At 36.9% G+C, this 22,546-nt stretch overlaps 1 protein-coding gene across 1 annotated transcript in view; it reads right to left on the bottom strand.

The window, feature by feature from the left end:
• The window catches only part of LOC139134932 (guanine nucleotide-binding protein G(i) subunit alpha-3-like), a 58,529-nt gene that overhangs the window by 4,408 nt on the left and 31,575 nt on the right, over positions 1 to 22,546 (bottom strand). Inside the window, exons 4-5 of the mRNA XM_070702032.1 lie at positions 2,005 to 2,291; positions 1,744 to 1,873 (exon numbers count right to left, since the gene is read on the bottom strand). Of these exons, the coding sequence (XP_070558133.1) occupies positions 1,744 to 1,873; positions 2,005 to 2,291 (417 nt within the window). The remainder of the gene's footprint in view (positions 1 to 1,743; positions 1,874 to 2,004; positions 2,292 to 22,546) is intronic.

Raw genomic sequence — 22,546 nt, 5'->3', positions numbered from 1 at the left:
AAATAGTTTCTCCTTGACGTCAGTCGTCTTAAATCAGACGCTTATTATTCATAATACAAAAGTGTGGATATTATTGGTGCCATTCCGCAAAGCAATATCAGCTCTATCATCTGTAGGACTGTATCATTACTTTTAAAATAAATATGGCTGCGAATCCATGTGTGTAGGTCTGAAATAATTCATATCAATGCCAATCCAGTAGAAAGGTGTGAGGCCCATGGTTCTAAAGTCGCGTCGGGTAGGCAGGAAAAACAGACAACTGGATAGATAGACACAGAAGTAAACAAACGGGCGCGTATACATACATATACATGCATAATACATACATACATACATACATACATACATACATACATACATACATACATACACCAACATTTAGGGGTATCTTTCCAGTTGGGGATAAACTGCTCCATGCACGGATTCAAAACAGTGAAAATTTTAAAAAAATGAGAACACAACAAGTATATTCTACTAGAGGATGTTCTCGAGTTTACCACCAGGTCGAACAATGCGAAGTAAGCTAACGGATACGATATATGAATCCAGGGATGATTCTTTCGTGGCAAGTAATCCCTATAGGGATTACTTCAGGTAATTACAGACAGATAGGTATACCTACCTACCTGCCTGCCTACCTACCTACCTACCTACCTACCTATCTACCTACCGACCTACCTACCTACAGACTTACCTATACAGACCTACCTACCTACGGACCTACCTACCTACCCACCTACCTACCTACAGACTGACATAGGAAGCCACGGCCCGCTTAAGTAACTTGAAAGTGGAGAACACACAAGTAGGTACCATCTAACAATCACAGCGTTACAAGGAATAATGCCCCAGTAAAAAGTTGGATTTATACCTTGATAACTTTATTGTCACTTGATCATATCACTTTTCATCATTATTAAAGAGGAAATGTGTTTTGCTTTCACCTTCGGGCTATTAATTTCCGTTCGACTTACCCAAGAGATTGAATGATACGGACGCCGTTGTCAAGGGGTCAGCAATATTAAATGTTAGATTTTACGTTGATATATGATATCTATTCATCATAAATGCATATCTGATTATTGCTGAAGTACACGAAACTTGGGTTACTGAAATAACTGTTTTGTATACATACATACATACATACATACATACATACATACATACATACATACATACATACATACATACATACATACATACATACATACATACAAATTATTCTGTCTCGGTCTCCTCCCAGTAGACAGTTTAACATTTGCTTGTGAACAAAATGTGACTGCGTTTCTCTGGAGTTATGGGATTTATTCTATTATTAAATTGGAAAGCAAATTTTAAAGCTTGTACTCTTATCGATCTCACGGGATGATGTGACGAAACAATATTATAACTTGGATTGGACATAAAGGGCGGACTGAGAGTCCTGTCCTCATTGGCACTGTGATACATTTATGCCGATATGAGTCGTCTCTTTGTTTATGCTCGTAATATAAGTAACCAATGATGTACAACGATATTACTTTGTGTTCAGAGCATAATATACCATTTGAAAGTCAGTCACTGCTATCATGCAGCTGTTCTACAGACATTCAAGCGGAGAGTCACACATGCGTAAATCCATTTAACCATTCGTCCACTCAGTCATCCGTGACTTTATTCAACTTTTGTCCATTTATCAAACCTATCGTCCATCAGTTCCGAATCGTGCACTAAAGAGCCACAAGAATGAATTAAGCTGCCTACCATTTCTTCGTCTTCGGCCAAAACCAGGTCATATTCGCTGAGTGCCACGCAAAAGATGATAGCAGTGACGTCTTCGAAGCAGTGAATCCACTTCTTCCTCTGCGACCTTTGACCCCCTACGTCTACCATTCTGAAAAGGAGGAATTGCCGGTAAATCAAAACGGGAAAAATTAGTTCTGGGTCTACATTCACCCTAGCAGGTGTATTATAATTAACAGATACAGCATTACTAGCTAAAACCATATCAGATGACCAACTTACTTAAAATGTAGTTTCCTAAATTCAAAGTATGTCTCCACTATGCCTGTGGTTCTAACTCGGCTCTTGAGAACATCTTGCTGAGTGGGAATGTAGTCAGGTGTCGCCAAACGGTCAATGGAATTAAGATAGTAAACAGTGGAATCGTTCAGTTGGTATTCCCTTGCCCTCTGCACGCAAGACTGTATACCGCTGTCCAGCCACAGTCTCTTTACACAGGCTGCTAATTCAGGCTTCAAGACTCCTTCCTCAACTTCGCCGGCTTTTGCCAGTACCCATTGAGCATCTTTCTGTGGATTCCAACGGGAAGAGGAACATGGCGATGAAACATAGAGAAATGTTACAGTGTGTCCAGTATGTCGAAATCAGTAGTAAATGATGGCTTCGTTAACATTTTCATCGTTAACTTTGGACATGCGCATATATGATGTAAACGTTGGTAAGATCGCAAATATATTTAATTTTAATTTTGAATAGGCAAGATCAGATCACAACACTGTAGTTAGATCTTGGGGTTTTAAAGAATGACTTATATTCATTTCCCCAAGCTCCTTCAAGTTATGCGCTGTCCACTCGAAATATTCATTTATTTACTGTTAAAAAGACTTCAGCAAGCACAAGAATAAACACGGACTCTCAATTAACCCACTGCTGCCTTGTTGATACAAATGTTGGAGTACGAAACAAATACCAATAGATAAAAAAATGCTGTTATTGTGAAGTACAACAGTTATTCGCTAATATTTGTTACTTCCCTGTTTCGTACACTGCGCTACCTTGTTGGTAAACATAACTGAATATTGTTGCAATGGGTGTACTTTATTTTGCATTAAGGGTGGTCGAGCCACTCGATATATCATCAGAAGTATAATGCTATCAGAAGAGATCAATAGGGACCGTTCAAAGTGCTCCTGCGCACTATATTGACTAATTTTGATCATCTAAATTAAAAGGTATTCGTCGTTGTGCCTTAAAACTTACGAACTCTCCGTCCAGTATGTAAAGAAGCTTTCCTCTCAGGAATGCATGGCATGTTGCAATGCATCATGGGTAATTTCTCCAGTCTTTAAAGAAGACTGCGTACAAGTAATGTATTTGGTTGCAATTTCACAGGGAATTTTCCTGTCTCAGGATTGTAGAATGATATTTGCAGCTGATAAGATGAGTTCAGCATAAAAAAATTGTCATTCCCTTTTAGATAATATGAAAAACCAATGATAATTTAAATCTCTCGAATGAAAAATCGATGGGAAGGGTTGCACAGTGGTGTACATTTCTTGGTGTTACGCAAAAAATAGTCTGGTGACCCCAATGTTTTCCTCAATATATTACACAACAAGTAAGCATCAATATATGCAAATAAAAGAAAAACACAGAAAAACAAAGCTCGGTGGAGAAATACGACAATTCTTAAAATTAGTTAATTTTGAAGTGTAAACACAGAAAATATCAAATTATTTGAAATATTTCAGTTTTTGTTCCTGCAAACATAAAACGTACAACATGGATGATTTATAAATTATCTATGATATGGTGCAGGTAATAGGTTTTGATAAACAAATACAATGATGATTGGAATCACTAGAGCCTTTGTTAAAATCCAGAATAGACAGCACATGATGAAACCCAGTTTTAGCAACTTTAATAACTTACAAAATCACAAGAGAAGAATGCCAGTCTTTTAATGGCTAATAACCCAAAAACTAATGTGGTGACTTGGTCTTTATTTCGCTTATTTTCATGAGCACTAATTTATCATTCACTGACAGAAATATATATAAAAAATTGTTGGATAAAAATTGAATGGCTCGAGCACTCTTTTTTGCAGAAGGTGATTTTGGGAGTACGTTCAAGAACTGACTTGATGGGTTAAATCAAAATAAGAAATTCTTATAATAAAACTTTCGATGCATTTCCCAGTATTTTTCCCTTCTGATTAGAATACAGTGCCTTGTTGTACTCCTAAAATCATACAGATATGTCTAGTGTCAAACTTTCCAACACATCCAGTTGTAATGCCCAATGCTATTTTTCACAACTGCATTTTGGTAGAGGGCAAAAATTCACTGGCCAATGATAAAAATGCATATTGTGTACAATGTGCTGTGCTTGCAATGTTAACACTACGTATTTCGACCTTTGACCCCAGAAGAAAACGTGCAACATGTGTTTAGGAACAAAGAGAATGATATGATAGTATCGTCAAAAGTGTCCTGATGTGCAGCTGGCTCGGAAGGGTATATCTGACTGGTCGATTGTCACTATTCACAGCAACTTAGGGAGTCTATTGTGTATAATTTTAATGATAACGGTAAGATTCAGCCAACCAATTGGACAACAGCTTCCAAGACGCTGCACATTAGTACTCAAAAGGTACATTTACTGTCCCTACAGCAAACGATGAGCTCAGCGCTGGGGAATGACATGACATCAGTTTCAACAGTGAGATCATGGACGATCCAATGGACGGATTTATTGTCGATTTTTCAATGGTGGGATCATTGCAATGATATACAATGTGACATAGACACAAGACCAATCCCAGACAGGTTTTTTAATGGTGGCAGTAAATAGCATCATGGGAGAATAAAGACAGAGTTACATGATGAATGCGCACGCGCAAACACCATTTGTCAAAGACTATAGCTGTCCCGATGAGTACAACCGAGTCAGCGTGGTGATATACGTAAGTTATCAACATATCCAAACACCATAGGACGGTATGGTTCAACAACACATCGGCAATCTAATAATTTTTGACAGGGACAATACTGTTCTACGATGGTTTATGGGGCTTGCCTGATTTATGTGCCGCCAGTGTAATTGTTACACCGCTGTGGTTGATTATTACTATTGTAAAATTGCCCCATTACTTGAAAAGTACGGCTGATCCCTTTAAAATTTTATTACTCTCAACTAGTACTCCTTATTAAGTTGCGGCGATATGTCGTTGCCTTATTTCATCCTATCGTTCACTTACTTTTTATTGCTCTCAAATAGATATTGCCATCGAATCAAATTTATCCTGCAACTTACTGCAGGCCTATCTTTTGAAATTTCACCAGATGTTCTATGACACTTTGTTTCGGAGCCCAAAGGCTCCATATATGCAAAGCATTCGACGGAACAGATATCGCAGTTTAGCATCGGTAAAAAGCATTACTAGCCCGGGGTTTAGAGATGATAGGCGCTGTGAGCGTCAGACATGGCCTACTTAACCATACCAACTTTTTTTCTTCCTTTTCTACTTTTGTATTTAATATTACGGCAAGCGCAGACTGATACACACACATTTCTGACGTCGTTTAATCTTTAAAATCGTAGTAGTGATACATGGTTGAATCTTTGTGGAGAATCCGAAACTCTCCCCCGATCAGAAACAGTGTACTCGTCAGTGACTTTCAGCGGAACAGATCTAAGAGCTATCGTGACCACTAGTGTCGCCAACTCTCCTCAAATCTGCTCTCAGCGAAAACCGCACTAATAATCGCCCTTAGCAGTCAGGTACTGTGGAACAGTTTCGTGTTTTGAACCTCGTGGTAGTCTACTGCAAATAAAAGGGACAAATTCGCTATCTTTCAAATTATTTCGAATATTTTTGTTTCATGTTAGCAACAACTCGTGCCGTGCTGTTCACTGAAACATGCTTACTTGGAAGTCAGTAGATCTCTGCTTCCCCCAGCTTATAGATATCACAGTAAATGAATGATTTGATGACATATCTGTCGTACATATGAGAAATTATATTATCAGCAAATTTGCATTTCCATGACGCGTAAGGTGTGACAGAGCTCTAATAATATCACTGAACATCGGTAATACTACCGAAATACATATCTTTATAACATGCCTCGGCGTTAGTGTAAATATGTGCATTGATTTGAATAGGAACATCCGGGGAGTTAGCGGGCGTGTGAACGATGTACTGACCGGTTTCCATGGTTACCCGGTCCGGTGAAGCCCTTCGACGTTTTCGATGTCAAAGTAGACGCTTAACGCTAGATGTAAAATATCAGTGCGCGCACTGCTATTTTGACTTTCGTTAAAATCTGTTTGATGCTGCTCGATAATGGTAAAATTGTTTGAAAATGCCCTGCATGTAACTAAATGTCATATAACGTTACCTGTGAAAGGCATTTAATAAAAATATTATTGCCTGAATACATGGGTTTATGTGCCCTCGCAGCAGGAGACAATTTGCCCTCCTGGCGTCGGGCAAATTGTCACCTGCTCTCGGGCACATAAATCCATGTATTCAGGCAATAATATATAATATCTATATCTATATCTATATCTATCTACCTACCTACCTACCTACCTGTATACATACATACATGCATACATACATACATACATACATACATACATACATACATACATACATACATACATACATATATACATACATACATACACACACCAACACTTTGGGGTATCTTTCCAGGTCGGGATACACTGCTCCATGCACGGATGCAAAGCAGTGAAAATAAGGGAGCGTTCAGTTGTTATGGCCGGGGGTGGGCCGGCAAATTCTTCCTGCGCATCAGTCAAAATAAGTGAACCCCCCCTACCCATTGTACCAAAAAATTGATGACCCCCCTTTCAAGATGACAAAAATTTCATGACACCCCCCCCCCCACATTGGTTGAGTAAAGCTGCACACACAAACACCTCGGGGGTATGGAGCAATAGAATCCCCCCAAAAAGAGCTTAGATTTTTTCAAATGACCTTCCTTACAAAACTCAAAAGGTGTTAATTCTCAGATTTCCCCTTCTGACTTGCTATAATTTTGAAATTACCCCTCAAAGGGGTTGGACAGAAATTACTGGTGGATCGCAATATTTTTGCGCAAGCGTGTGTGAACAAAATTTTGATATTTGGATTTAATTAAAAATCAGCTGTTGATAATGTTGATTCACCATACATGGTATACATATATTTTCTCATACATGTATGAGAAATCTATGTAATACTTTTTCAATGCAAAACTATATCTATGCATTTACAGATATTTGATAATTTACATAAATGTACTTAAATGAAATAGGGTTGTTACAACTGGCATGTAGACAAAAAGTTTGACCTTAGAATTTCACCAAAAATGTTCATCCACTAAACATGGGAGTCAAATAAAATTGTGAAAATAAAATTGTGAATAATTTTACTTGTGCATATACAGATGTTCAATAATTAACATAATTTTACTTGATTAGAATATGATGGTTAAAGGTGCATATTATGTGTACAAGAAATATGATTATGGAACTTCACTGAAAATGTTCATCCACTATACATGGGAGTCTATGAGGAAAGTATGAATGATTTTTCTTCCAATACAAAAATAGGTAAACCCATGTATTCATGTACTCTCGATTATTGATATCAATGTACTTGATTAGATTAGGGTGGTAACGAATGGATGTGTTCGCCAGAAATTGGATTTTGGAATTATACCAAAATGTAGATTCACTGTACATGGGAGTCTATGAGGAAAATGTATAATTTTTTTCCAATACAAAACTATCAAAATCTGTGTATTTATAGACATTTGATAATTCATTTTAAAGTACTTAGTTAGCCTAGGATGGTTAAAGGTTGATATGTGTGCAAGAAATTGGATTTTGGAATTTCACCGAAATGTTGATTCACTATACATTGGAGTCTATGAGAAAACTAGGAGTAATTTTTTTACAATGCTAAACTAAATTAATTTGTGCTTTTATAGGTGTTTGATAATTGATACAAATGTACTTGATTCAAATAGGGTATTTAAAAGTTCAGATGTGGACAATAATTATGATATTGGAATTTCACCTAAAAGTATTATTTAACTTTTCATGGTACTAGTAGTCTCAGTACAGGTAACTGTTAAATAATTTCCCTGACAAAACTTGCTATATCTCTCATATGTAAGTAATAGGAATTGTTTATCGCCCTCAGTGCAGTGAGCTTGATTTATAATAAGACAAGCCTCAGAGTTGTCAAGTCAAGATGTTCATGTGACAGATAATTATACTTTTGTTCAGATTTACAGGTGAATAACTTCAGAGAATGAAATCATGCAACGAATCAATTATATCTCCCAGAATATTTCTGAACACTGAAACTGCTTTTTGACGGGACGGATACTTATGAAAATTAAGTGACCCCCCCCCCCCCTCTGAGCTGTTTGAAAAATACATGACCCCCCCCCTTCGCAGTTTTCAAATTTGAGGTGACCCCCCTGGATTTTGCCGGCCCACCCCCGGCCATGATAACTGAACGCTCCCTAAAAGAACAGATATGAACTGAATATGCTCACGTGTTTTACAACAGGTTCATTAATATAGTAGTACGCTTCACAGAGTGTTGGATATCCAGTAAATAGACTAGAAAATTTTAGCATTTACTCAACACAACAACTGACCTACTAATGTGACCTCTGAATGGAAGGAAGGACGTGTACAGATTTTGAGTTTGACAAAATTACAAACTTAAGCATTGAAATTGACTGATGATGACTCGACATGTATTGACATTTATTAGACACTACTGGACGCATGAAATCATACAGTATGACATAAATTACTGCATACTTTTTGACTGTTATAAGGTTGTGTAAAACAATTGTACCTTTGACCCGTCTCATTTAAAAGCGACAGAACAACGAGCAAGGAGATGTTACGCAACATTTGCAGACCTCATTAAGATAATCACTAAACAAAATACAAGAACATAGACAGACATCGTATATTCGTACAGCAGTTCAATTGAGCTCTGACGCGGAGTGGCAGACAGACTACTGATAGTTAAGACTAGACGTGTATACGGTCTACCGCCAGAGTAACTATCTCTGACGAGGATTAATCGTATTATGTTTTCAATATTCCTGTCAATAAACCTAATTCATACCAATATAATCGACATCCGTGTGAGGCGTGTAATAAGAACAATCAGATATCTGTTATATCATTATATGTAGCAGGTTTCATCAACTTTAGCGCAGTACTCTCAGAGTTAAATCACTAATTACAAAACTGTATTTAATATGCAAATGAGCTATTTGTTAACTTGACACTGTCAAATGCTTGTCAGTACAACTAGATATTTATCAGATCAATATTTGTACCAGATTTCACTGACTTAGGCGCTGTTATTTCAGAGTTATATACCTAATTGTACCTAATTTCAAAGTTCATTAAATATGCAAATGAACCCTTAATTAACTTGACACTACTAAGTGCTTTACACCACAGTTAGATATCAGCATCAAATTTGGTGCAGTTATATCGGAGTTATATGACTAATTATAAAACTTCATAAAATATGCAAATGAGCTATTTATTAACTTGACACTACCCAATGCTTCTTAGTATAATTAGATATATATCAGATCAATATTTTTGAACGTATCATCAAGTTTGGTACAGGAATTTCAGAGTTATGTCACTAATAACAAAAGTTCATTAAATATGCAAATGAGCAGATAGTTGATATGACACTCACAGTATCATCATAATGTTCTGAGATTGTCATAAGAGAAAAGTTTCATGAAATTTTGTGCAGTATTTCTTGATATATGTCTACACTTTCATTACCGTCTCCGTAGGGAAACCATTGTACGGGAAAAAATGATATCGCATAACTTCATTAATATGCAAGCCACACTAATCAAAATCGAATCAGTTCTTGCAAGTAGCATATGGTACCTGTGTACCAAATCTTACTTGAATCTGTTCAGGCGTTTTTGAGTTATCGTGTAAACAGACAGACAGACAGACACACACACACACACTAACACACACACACACGGACAGACAGACAGACATGGCTATGACATTAGCCCACGTGTGAACACGTGAGCTAAAAATGAGAACACAACAAGTATATTAGGTGCCTGTTATGAGTGAAGCCAAGCGATGAATTTCAATTTGATGAATCTAATTTGATGTGGATGTGTTTGTTTACTCTACTAGATGATGTTCTCGAGTTTACCACTTGATCGAACAATGCGAAGTAACAGATACGATATATGAATCCAGGTACGATTCTTTCGTCGGAAGTAATCCGGGTATAATTGAAATTCATCGCTTGTCTCCACTCATCGTGCAATATAACTGCCTTCTCTCACTTCATATGTAACTACATTTTGTGGTCAAATTCACTCTATTAAACTTCATGCATGAAGGTCAGCTATACAGTAATGTGGGGTTTTTTTAGTTTTTTTTTTTTTTTTGTTTTTTTTTTTGTGCTGCGTGTTCTTAAACGCACTTTCTGCTATTTGAACGGAACTTCATTTGATAGTGAACAGATTAGAATTTTGTCTCGATGAATATTCGTGCTTGGATTGTCCCGAACACTTAGTAAAAAGCAAGAGAAACAACATTACTAAACCTACTCTAGAATATACGTACATGTGTACGGGAGGTAATTTTAGAAGAAAGGTTGCCAGCATAAAACACGAGATCGTATCTTTGAGAGTCGCTCAGACAATGGAAAGGTGTTTATCTCAAACGTTTTGATCCCTGAACATAGCGTCCGTCATGCAAAACCGCGCCTACGTATTTCGACTTGATGAGGCACTGAAATACAAAATGAATTTTTCATGGGCGATAAGCGAGAGAGTTACTCTAGGCAACTAAAGTTAGCATTTTGACGTGACCCTGACGAATAATGTTTGAAGTTAAATCTTCAAATAGCAAGATTGTGATATGTAAGAAGTTAATACTCTTCAATACTCCTGGGAGGTCGTGATGGCGAGAAATCATGCGCTGACGTAGAACACTATACAGCACAGTGACGCGACACCTGGAGCTGGCCATTGTTCTGAGAATCGAACAAAACTGTAACAGGAGATTACAGCCAGCAAAACTGTAAGGGGATCGTTACGACATAAGATGCTCACAGGTTGCCAGTTGATCAATATCAGTCTCGGTATTGGTTTAATTCTCAGAATTCACGTAAAGTCTAAACGTTTTTTTTCGCACGATCTTGCAGCTACCTGCATTTTGTCCTTGTGTACTTCATCAGTCAAAACACTGTTAGTTCAACGATCGATGCCGATCTTTCGCAGAAACTTCATATACGGCCATCTTCGGTAATCTCCGCCTGTGTTTTGGTCAGCCTAGAGAGTTGCACAAACTGACTTTTGTTCTTATATGATCTGTTTCACCCTGGCATCGAGGCTATTAGTGACCGAGCTTGCACCGACATAATTTGAGGTAATTGCTTCATCTGATTGCCTTCATTAGACAACAATCACCCTCAATGACGTCAGCGAATAGAGTTATTGAAACTGGGAGGCTCTTTATCAGGGGTCCGAAAATTGCCAGAATTGACGTCTTTGATTTACAAGGATAGATTTGTCTTTGTGTATGGTCACAGTACTTCTTTTCTTGAGGGAAAAATAAGAAATATTTAAAAAGTGAAAGGCTCTCTTAACGTATGAAGGACAGAATTAATGCGAATGCCCAGTCGCGTGCCCTTTGAAGCCAAACCGAGATCGTCAGAGCTCTAAGCGGATCCTTGTATATTTCGTCGAAATGTCCATTTAGTTTACTCAGATCTTCAAGTGTAATGAAAGATATACCTTTCAATTGCTAGTGCTTTCAATATTTGCCGGCAATATGATGACATGCTCTTTTTACAGTGAAGGTGTAGACAATACAAATGAATAAATAACCTAGTGTTTGTTAGGTGAATGAATCCATCATTAAAATCAATTTGTCAACTATTTTCCGACTCTTCGAATTTAAGTCTTGACGAATCATACAGGAACTATTCATCGATGAAAATACAAAAAAACATATACTTATTCGGTATGAAATGATATACAGTTATTCTTAGGGAGAAATAAATATTGCAGAACAGAAGAACACGACAATGCAAGATTTACACTGCCTACTATGTATATGTTAGGTACGCCATTTAAACATGTACCATGTTACTAAAATTCAACCGAAAAATGTTGGAAAATTCCGAAGACACTTTAAAACCCCCGCTTTTGTTGCGACTAATGATGGTATCATTTTGTTGTATCTCTGGGCGAGATCATTGCAATGTTTGCCACGGAATGGAAATTGCTTCTACAACGATATGAATAGAACGCCATTGTCTTTTCCATGCAAGAAAAACGGCTTAGAGCATACTTGTGCAGACGTCTGGTTACATTGAAGAGACACCGCACATATACGAAATTAAACGGTTGCATTTTCCCCCTAGATTTTATAAACTGGGGTAGATAATGGACTACCAATATTGGCTATCGTATTAACGCTGAGGTGGGTATTTTGAAAAGACGGCAAGAAAAGGTTGCCTCATGCGTTATAGCGGACTCAAAAGGAACGTATCTTAAGTTGGCCGTCACCTAGCAACGATCACATTAGATTTATCATTGAGATAAGGAGCACCATTATCAATTAATAAGATTTCTCGATAACGCCGCGTATTTTAGGTCTAAGGCTCATTTCTAATAAACATTCTACGAGTGCGTCGCGTCGCGGTATATCTGTGACAACCTTGTTGTTCGGATTTTTCAGGCTGCTATAACGTGATTTGGGAGGGCGATTGCAAACTCTACTGTCTACCATCAGTGACTGTCAGCAATATCTGAAGCAAGCTTATCTCGTGCTGGCGAGTGTCCATTGTCTCCCAAGCTTATCCGAAAGTGAAAACCTATAACCCTAATTGAATTGAAGCATCGCCATGTATACGTGCATATTACATATGCGAAAGTGCCTATATATGGCGGCTCATGTAAACGTTTTATCAACGGTGGCTCCACGCGGAAATGTGTTGCTATCGCATAAAACTGACATGCCATTATGGACTTTGCAAAATATATCAATTACAGAGATAAGACGCTATCGCTATTCATTTTTAATCAATACTGAGAAGATACGATCTCGAAAAAACTAGAATTGGTCGCTAAAATGTTGTCATGGTAATTATCGCTGCATTTCAATTTCCGAGACAAGTAGCGAAAATATTGCGTGCATTTAAGGCCTACAGTTTTCAAACACACAAACACTCAATTTTTGATACTACGTGACCAAAACACTGAACGTAAATAAAAGAACCGCACACATGAACTTAAATAGAAGAAGCGTACACATGGAAAAAAATCCTTGGAAAATTAGCTGTGTTATCACCACCATACGGACATGTCATTTCACTTCGAGGTGGGCCTTGTAAAATTTAGGCCTGGGTTAACTTTTATCATGTTATAACACACCGGTACTGAGACCAAACCTCTGACAAAGCGTACGCGATGTTTATTTGTCGGTATTCAGCGTGTCTTCTATAGATGGCAAGGTTCCTTCTGTTGTACGCCGGCATCTTAAGACTTCTCAACCTGTCCTTCAGAGGCTTTCTGATGTCATGGGAATAGTTCAACCAAGCTGAGAAAAGACGCTACCGTATAGTCACTGAAACGTCGATCAATCCTCACGCACGCGCAGAGGAGCGGATGGGCAGTACCTCGACGACCAGATTCCAGAGCGGCAAGGGCTGAGCAGGGGTTTTATTGGTGATCACAAATCAGGTGTAGAACCGGCATAAGGGAGCTGTCATTATTTACGGCCTAGGGGGTTTGGGGTTGGACATTTTTGAGAAATTGATGTGTGCAATGGTGCAGTCAGGTGCAATCTGAGAGGTGTTTCAATTTGTTTTTAACTTGAGCAAAACTGTTAGAAAATGACATGGAACAGCGCAAAGGGGAGAGCACGAGAGGGGGTGCCCCCTATGTGGCAGTGAAAATTTTGAGAAATTGATATATGTAATGGTGCAATCTGAGAGGTGTTTCAATTTATTTTGCACCAGGTAAAACTGTTTGAAAATGACATTAACACTCGTATTTTTATTACATTTTCGTTTTATCAGTGTTTTAGCCACAATATTCAACAATCAAACAACGACAATACATTTTGTACCATACTTGTACACACTGCTCAGTCTGCAGGAGATTGCAGATCAAAGAATATGAAGGATAGGGAAACCTGCGATTTTATTGTGTCATTTGCAAAATCTTACATTTCTGTAAACGATATTAATGGACCAACAGTCAGAGCCAGTATTTACAGCCGGAGAAATGACCTCACCAGCCGTGCAATTTCTCCGCCTGCCGGCTTCTAATGAAAAGCCGGACTGCGGCATGGTTAAATGTCAAAATGGCAATTGAACTAATGTCAATTAAAATATATATGTTTCTGTGATTGTAAAGGATGAATTCACAACACTTCAGTTTTGTCCTAGATCCTGTGCACTAAAAATTATATCTGCTTAGAGCTTTCCTTTTTTCTTATAAGGGTATCAAAACTTTGTTTCTGCAATATCGTGCTTATTCAAGAGATTGCCAAAACTTGTGTCAAAGAGAACAAAGAAAATAAACAAGACAAAGAAAACAAAACAAATCGTGTAGAGATTAAATTTACATTTGGTTGAAAGATACAAGAAATCTCTATTGCTCAGGTGTTTTTGGTTATGACAAATTATTTTCTGCAATAAAAGATAGGTTTGTTATCGAGGTAGTCCAATGTTTTGTATATTTTGTCATTCTCTCAAATAATCAATACCCTGTAGAATGGAGAGTAGATGTTTCTAATCAGTTAAGTGTACCTATATTTTACTAGAAAATACTGAAAAATTACTCATTTAATAATGATAGTTAATATATCTTGGTATTCATAAATACATACCAAACTGTAACATATTTTTATAAAATTATACCATTTTATAATCTATTGTTTTTTATTCTCTTCTACAATGTCGTATAATTTCCTAAACTGCTTCAGTACATTTCCCCAAACATTGAGTAGCCCCCCTTCTTCGTCTCCACATTCTGAGCAACCCCATTGTAGCTTTCAATATTTTGAGAGAACCCCCTTCTGATTCCTAAGACCCAAAACACGGCCGTAAAGAATGACGGCTCTCTAATACCCATTTATATTTGCACGAATTGACATTTCGATAACCAGACAGTGGAATATAACAACCAATCAGTCAGGCAGTCTTAGTCTCCGGGTTATATATCTCCCTTTTAAACTTACATCATATATACATTTAATGACAATACGCACACTCACAAAGCACGTATACATCACCGTGCCATATATTGTATCGATGAATACCATACGTGATTGGTTTGCCTCACCTCGCCGCGTTGATATCACCGACAATTTTGTAAGCGTATTTACGCTATCAATAATTGATGAAGACGACTTCGGTTGTGTAGGCGCAAGACAACAGGTGACCTAATTCTTAGGCTAAGCTTAAATGACGATACGAAGTGTCCAATAAATAAATAAAAGTGCTCTCCCTTGTAGTGAAAACATCCTCGTAGTTTAATCAAGGGACGACAACACTCTGTATTTTGTTTTCTGTGTTGTGTCAGAAAACACTGTGATTACAAGAGAAGAGTAAGTTTTAATGAGATACATTTTAGTGTTTATCTTCCATCTCTATTATCCTCGTCGATTTGTTTTGACGTGTTTTTTCATATGTAGAGATATTTCTGTTGTGTGACTAAAATGGCTGGTATTGTCTTAGGAATTGACGGAGAGAATGTGTGCATGTCACGGACCCGGGTGTGTGTGCCTCCGAGACAGATATGCGGACTCGAACTTTTACAATATTTGTTCTAGTTTGGCGCTTACATAGTCTCACTTGGGAGTTGTGGAGCAAATGCAGTTATCATGCCCTTGTTTTGTGAAAAAAAACCCCGAAACTTTGTTTTTCTCCTCAGAGTTAACACAGGGATAACAGCAATTTTAAATGTCAACTATAGGAAAAGTTTCAGTAAATTCTTCATCTGGTACAAAATTTGCTCAATGATCCTATATTGTTATTCTTTATTCTAAAAGAGAGTGGCTTAAGTATTTCATGAAGAACTTTCAAGCAAATATTAAATCTTTCCGTTACAAGGCACATATATACTACCTTAAAAGCTTATACAGAAATAGGGGATATATGACCTACTGCCTGAAGTGAAAACGTTACTGTCGACGAAAACAATTTACCTTTTCAATAAATCAAATGTGTCGCCACAGAGGAAAATGCGTCTTTACATCTTTCGCACATATCTTGTACAGTCTTTTGGCAAATATTTCAGTTTTGACCCTATAATTGGCCTTAAAGGAACAATAGCTGTAAATATCATTACTTTGCTTTCTTGTTCGTTTCCCAAGAGTACGTCAATTGAAATACCAAGTATTGGCCACGCCGACACAACGCAGTAAAATTCATTTGCCAGCAATAACATGGGACATCACGTATACATACGGACTGTACTGACAAGCTGACCGTGTAGACGTTTCCGAAATACTTTGGCGAGCAGAGAAGTTATTGTATTTCAATTCACACACAGAAGGAAAATTATGGAAAATAGATCCAAAAAAATGACAGGCAGTGGAGCTGTGACATTTTGCTTGAACTTAAAACATTAATGTTTTGCATTTTGCTCCTATTTCATTGAAAGTGTAGACTCCTGTTTCATTTGAAGTGTTTCTCATTAAATTTGTCAAAGAGAAAAAGGTGGAACGCTCGCGCTGGATATTGAAAGGTAAGCTTATCAATCCCATACTCACTCTGACCGGGAACTAATGTTTATGACGGCGATGCATATGATATGATTATGACAAACAAGTGACAAAGTATAGGCCTGAAACCTAACATTTAAATTGGTCACATTTTGTACGCAGCTGATCACGTCTACAAGTATTCACTCCATTTCTCTCAACGACATAAATCAACAAGATATGAACTGAAAATGCTCGCGTGTTTCATTATATATTGCAGTTATGCGTAAATTTGAAGCTTTGCCACATGTTTGCAACTTCATTGAAAGTGTTATGATCAACATCATGAACAATATTCATCACAGATTAATTTTAAAGGTCATTAAGTATACAAATATGTAATTAGCTGAAATAAAAATACTAATTTCTTTGACTGCTGTCATTGTATCGCCACTTTATATAGCAAGCATAGTTGCCTTTGGTGAAGTCCTTCAAGCTATATATGCCAAACTGTGAAAGCTCATTAGATATACAAATTAGGCCAAAGTAATTAAATTCTTTGTTTTGCGTCCACTCTAAATGGGAAAAGGTACGCGTCTAAGCGGCTGAAAAACACACACAAGAAAATTAACACAATGTAATTTGATTGCGGCAAATAAAAAATTGTAACAAAATTTTAGTTCAGAAAAGCTAAGCGGTCATGTCCTAAAATTTCCTATTCAAATACATTGTGTGTGTTTTTCATGAAAACCTTAAAAACCTACGCGGTGGGGACGCAAAACAAAGAATTTAATTACTTTGGCCTTATAAATTAGCTGACATGAAAATGCGAAATGACTTTCAATATTGTTTTAACCTGGTATAATCATCAATGTACATAGCATATTTTGCCAACTTTGATAAAGTAAATCCAAGTATATATCCCTAATTAGGAAAGTTCATGAAATATGCAAATAAGGAATTGACAAAAATGATCTCATTAAATTAGGAATTCGCTGAAGTAAAAATGTTTAATGACTTTCAATAATGTTGTATCATAGTATCTTCAATGTACATAGCAAGTTTCATCAATTTTGGTGGAGTCAATTCAAAAATATATACCCTTTTTCAAAAGTGTATTAAATATGCAAATTAGGGATTGGCTTAAGTGAAAATGCTTAATGACTTTAATGAATGTTGTATCATAGTAACTTTAATATATGTAGCTAGTTTCATCAACTTTGGTCCAGTCAATTCAGATATAAAGTTCATTAAATATGCAAATTAGGAATAGGCTTCACTCAAAATGCTTGATGACTTTCAATAATGTTAAGTCATAGTATCTTCAATATACATACCAAGTTTCGTCAATTTTGATCGGGTCAATTCAGATATATATCCCTAATTAGGAAAGTTAATTAAATTTAATATGCAAATTAGCAATTATCTTTCATGTCTTCCCTTAATACCTTTCACGGCTGATATATCTTGGTGGGATCAATATTTCTAGTATTAAAATCTCATCAAATTGTGTACAGTCGTTGTCAATGTATATCCGTTTTATCTAAAATCATTAATTATGCAATTGAGCAAAAAGTGAGCAAGCAACACCCACCAAATACTAATCAGTTCTTGCCATTTGCAAACTGAATCTGTGCACCAGATTTGATTCTGATCTGATGAGCCGTTTTTGAGATATCGGGCACACAGACAGAGACAGACAGACAGATAGACATCGCTTCGACTTAAGCTCACGTGTGTGAACACGTGAGCTAACAAGCAGGGCAACGATACATACATATTGACCTGTACAGAATACGATTCTTGCCCGGGGTCCCAAAAAGTCTGTTCGCGAGACCATAAGCCGAGGGAAATAGTATTCGCGACTCTCAGGCCCCAGGGAAAACAAACGTATCACAGTTTCCCAGCTAATATGCGTTTTGTAATACACCTTGTCCTGTTTTTACCAACAAGTTTCGTTATTTTTCCCTGACAGTAAGACTTATATGTGAGTATGATATTACGACAAAAACCAACATGTTACCAGATTAATTTGCCAGCTACAAGGATTTAAAATACACCCACTTTATCCCATTCGAATGACAGAAATTATGGATCTCCCGTAAGCGTTGCCCAACCCGATATATTTACTTCCAGTTCCTTTTTTGAAATGCTGCACTTGTTTTATTTACATATGAATCACATTGAATTATAAATGAAAGTTTTAGCTGTTTTTCCACTGAAAATGTGCATAAGAATTTCAATTATCACTTCTCAGGCCTTCCAAAGCAACAGTTAAAGCTGTTGCAAATTTGAATGTAACGACCACGCCTTATCCATACTTTGTAGAATTATTTAGATTTCCAATCCAACAATTTTGTTTATTTTCACATAAATTATTGTTCAGATATTGCACATTATATGCATCAAATAAAAATATATGGTCACCAGCCTATTTACGATGCTACATCACCCCATCCCTATATGTGAACCGGGAAAAATCACAATTTGATGAGAAATATGTCTTTTTAAATTATTTTGTTGAGATTGTTAAATACTTTGTAAATATATCAACATTCAAACATTTAAAACTTACAACTCGAAGATAATATAATGAATATAATGAATGTGCGCATGCGTAGATGTCGCTTTTTTAACAACAGTTGTTCCAAACTGATGACCGGTTAACAGTTTTGGAAACTGTCAACGTAACATGCTCTTTACAATTACGAATTAACAAATCGCGACAGAGAGACCGTAAGAGGTGTGTTACGATCGCAGATACTGGGAACGATATAATACAAGTACGTCTGCAGGTGGCAGAACACGGGAGCTGTTCCTCGGCAGAACATGCGCACCCGAGCGTGCAAAATACACGTCGAGCATTTCTTCATTGGATACTTAGTGTTGATGTGACTGTTCTTTAAAGTAACATACGACTGGCATTAAGTTTACATTTGTCAAAAAGCTGCCAAATGCAGCCGATGTGCACCGATTTTGCAGAAGATATCCTGACCAAAGAGACACATGACCTTAAACCTCTTTTAGATTTCGTAAGATAAGTCTTCGGCGAGACTCAAAGCTTCTGTCGGAAATCTGACAGCACGAACTTGGATCTGGCCCGTTTAGCATTTTTGGATTTAAGACCAATGAGCATTTATAAAAATAGTAGTTTATGACCTGTAAAGTAGCTGGGTTATAATTTTTATGAAATTTAATTCTATCGTCAATGTTACTGATTCTGGACAATCTGTTTCTAGAAGTCACAAATTGGCAATGAAGCACGTGACATAACATAGTGAAGCCTTTTCGACTTCATTATTACTGTCAGCGAAATCGGATCAATTACTACAACAATTATGGAATCATTTCTGCTATTATAATTATTGTCATCATTATCATCATCGCCGTTGTAAACCACTTTCTCTACATTTAAGAAAGAATTGACAATTTACGATAATTGTAACAAAATATTACATGTTCAGATAAGAGGACGGGGTGTCTTTCAGATGGTGAGCATCAGTGGATGTTGACTAATGACCTCTAACGATATGTGGTGATTTTTGATATGTTCCTACAAATTGAAAGGAAGACTGTTCATGACGTACCCATGACTTTCGTGAAGTGGCGAAGATAATTAACAGAGGGCACAAGGAACTTAAGCGTGGTCAGTGTCGTCAAGGTCACGCTAAGACGGAATTCACCCCGAATATTGATCTATTCTAACTAGTTTGGCGCCATTTATGCAACTGCCAAAGACATTTGAAGAGGTTATTTCCATAGTTTGACATTAATAGTTTTGTAAACGCTAAAAGGTTTCCTGAGCTGTCTAATTGTGAAGTGAAATCTCTCCCTCGCAGAAATTGCTTGATGGCGCTGACAACCCTTTTTGATAGAAAGCGGGTCAGACGTGATGTTGACGTATAATGGAGTTCTTTCTTGTAGAGTACACTTGAAAAATCCAAATACAGAAAATATTGATCAAACTGTTCGCACCAGGTTAATCACTTGTCTTTCAAAAGTACGGTCCGATGTTAAGGAAAAATACACAAAATGTGTGAGTAATAAAAATTTAACGGCTCACTTAGACCTGGAAGCTAAAAATAGGAGACACTCAGAAAGCTATGATTAGATGATCTAAAACAGTACAGAAAAACCTTTGAGTCATAGCACTGAAAAATTCGATGTAATGTTTGAACAAATCTCTCTCTCTCTCTCTCTCTCTCTCTCTCTCTCTCTCTCTCTCTCTCTCTCTCTCTCACCCCAGCCGACATTTGGTTACAGTTGTAACATGATTGATTCGCCAGATTTATCACATCCAAACTCTCACGAGTCAAACCTAAATTTCGCTCACAACTCTGCTAAAATATTTATTGACAGTTTACTATTTACTATCTCCAACCCTTCAGAACATCTCTTTGGCTATTTTTATACCTAATAAAAGAAATTTGTGTGTACTCATAAATGAATATCGTGACAAATTAGGTTTCGAATTACCACACAATTCCTGCGTACTTACAAGCATGAAATCATGAAATGTACATTTGTGATATGTAAATCATATATATATATATATATATATATATATATATATATATATATATATATGTATATTTACATATACACAAACACACACACACACACACATATATATATATATATATATATATATATATATATATATATATATATATATATATATATATATATATATATATATATATATATATGCATCTGCATACAAATTAAGAGAAGAGAATACTCTCTTCCTACAAAAAGCCATCACCGTTCGCTAGGGGGATTATAGAATATCGCTCACCGAATAAATGATCGAAAATGGCGAAAGATGACAAATCTTGCTATTTTTCAAATTTTCACACAACAGAGACAAATTTAGAGTTTCAAATCAGTACGAAAGTCGTTCCAGATGGCATGCCAATTTACAATGACAGGGAAGGCATGTGTTGCTTCCAAACACCTTGAGGGTATATTTCACGTGTGGTCAAAAGGTTCTCGGCGGCTGGTGTGCATGAGCTGTTCAAACTACATCAGATTAACATCACCATTCATACAAATCAGTGGTCTTTCATGTCATAGGAAGTGAATATTTCTCTTTCTGAACAAGGCAGAAATGATCAACAACTTCATAAAATAATACAATTAATGAAAAAAGTATAGTGACTGCACACGTACATGAACAGGTACATTTCTGGTGCATTGCCTGCCTATAGCTATGAGTTGTAACTTTGTTAGCGGCATAATCAGCGGGGTTGACTTCGTGCAAGGTTTGCTCATTATCAGAACTGACCCGCAGGTCAACTTGATCAGACCCATATATAAATGGCAGACACACCTGTTAATATTTATTTACAATTAATCAAAGTTTACAACCCTCGTAGTCGTAACTCTGTTTGTTTTCTGGCAGGTCTAAGTCCCTGAAGACGTTCTGCGATGGATTTATAAATCTGGCTCCGTCAGTCCGTGCATTCGTCTGTGAGTGCGTCTGTAGCCATAACTCAAATATGCCTTGACCGATTTGTCCTCAGTTTGACAAACACAAACATATCAATTTATTTCGCGTTACAAATATGGCCGCCAGACGGCAACTCTATTACGATCGGGTTTTTTCACGTTTGGAATCACTACTCGGTCATTCCTGAACCGATTACTTGGAAATCTGATACACGAACAAAAGTACCCTGCTGTACATAAACACACCGGTGCATACAAATTAGTTTCGTGATACAATCCAACGTGGCTACCTAATAGCCCTTTAGTTATGTCAAAAGTCACCACTCAGACATACGTGAACGCATTTTGTTCACACTTAGCAAAAGACAAAATACTGGCGATAAATGAGTACATCAATTTTTTTTACTACATCATGATGTGACATGGCTGCCAGACGACCATTTTTTGTTATTATGTTTTTCACTTCGCAGTCATCACCCGCACTTGTGAGGCTAATTTCTATCAAACCTACTTCCCGAATGAGAAATTAAAACATTCAATCAGTACACGCATATTTAATGATCCTCTCAAATGTGTATCATGTGATTTTTTTTTTACAAAA

Source organism: Ptychodera flava, chromosome 6 (assembly GCF_041260155.1).
Source record: "Ptychodera flava strain L36383 chromosome 6, AS_Pfla_20210202, whole genome shotgun sequence".
Taxonomy (NCBI): domain Eukaryota; kingdom Metazoa; phylum Hemichordata; class Enteropneusta; family Ptychoderidae; genus Ptychodera; species Ptychodera flava.
The sequence above is the reverse complement of the archived record's forward strand: the minus strand, read 5'-3'. Positions and strand labels throughout refer to the sequence as shown.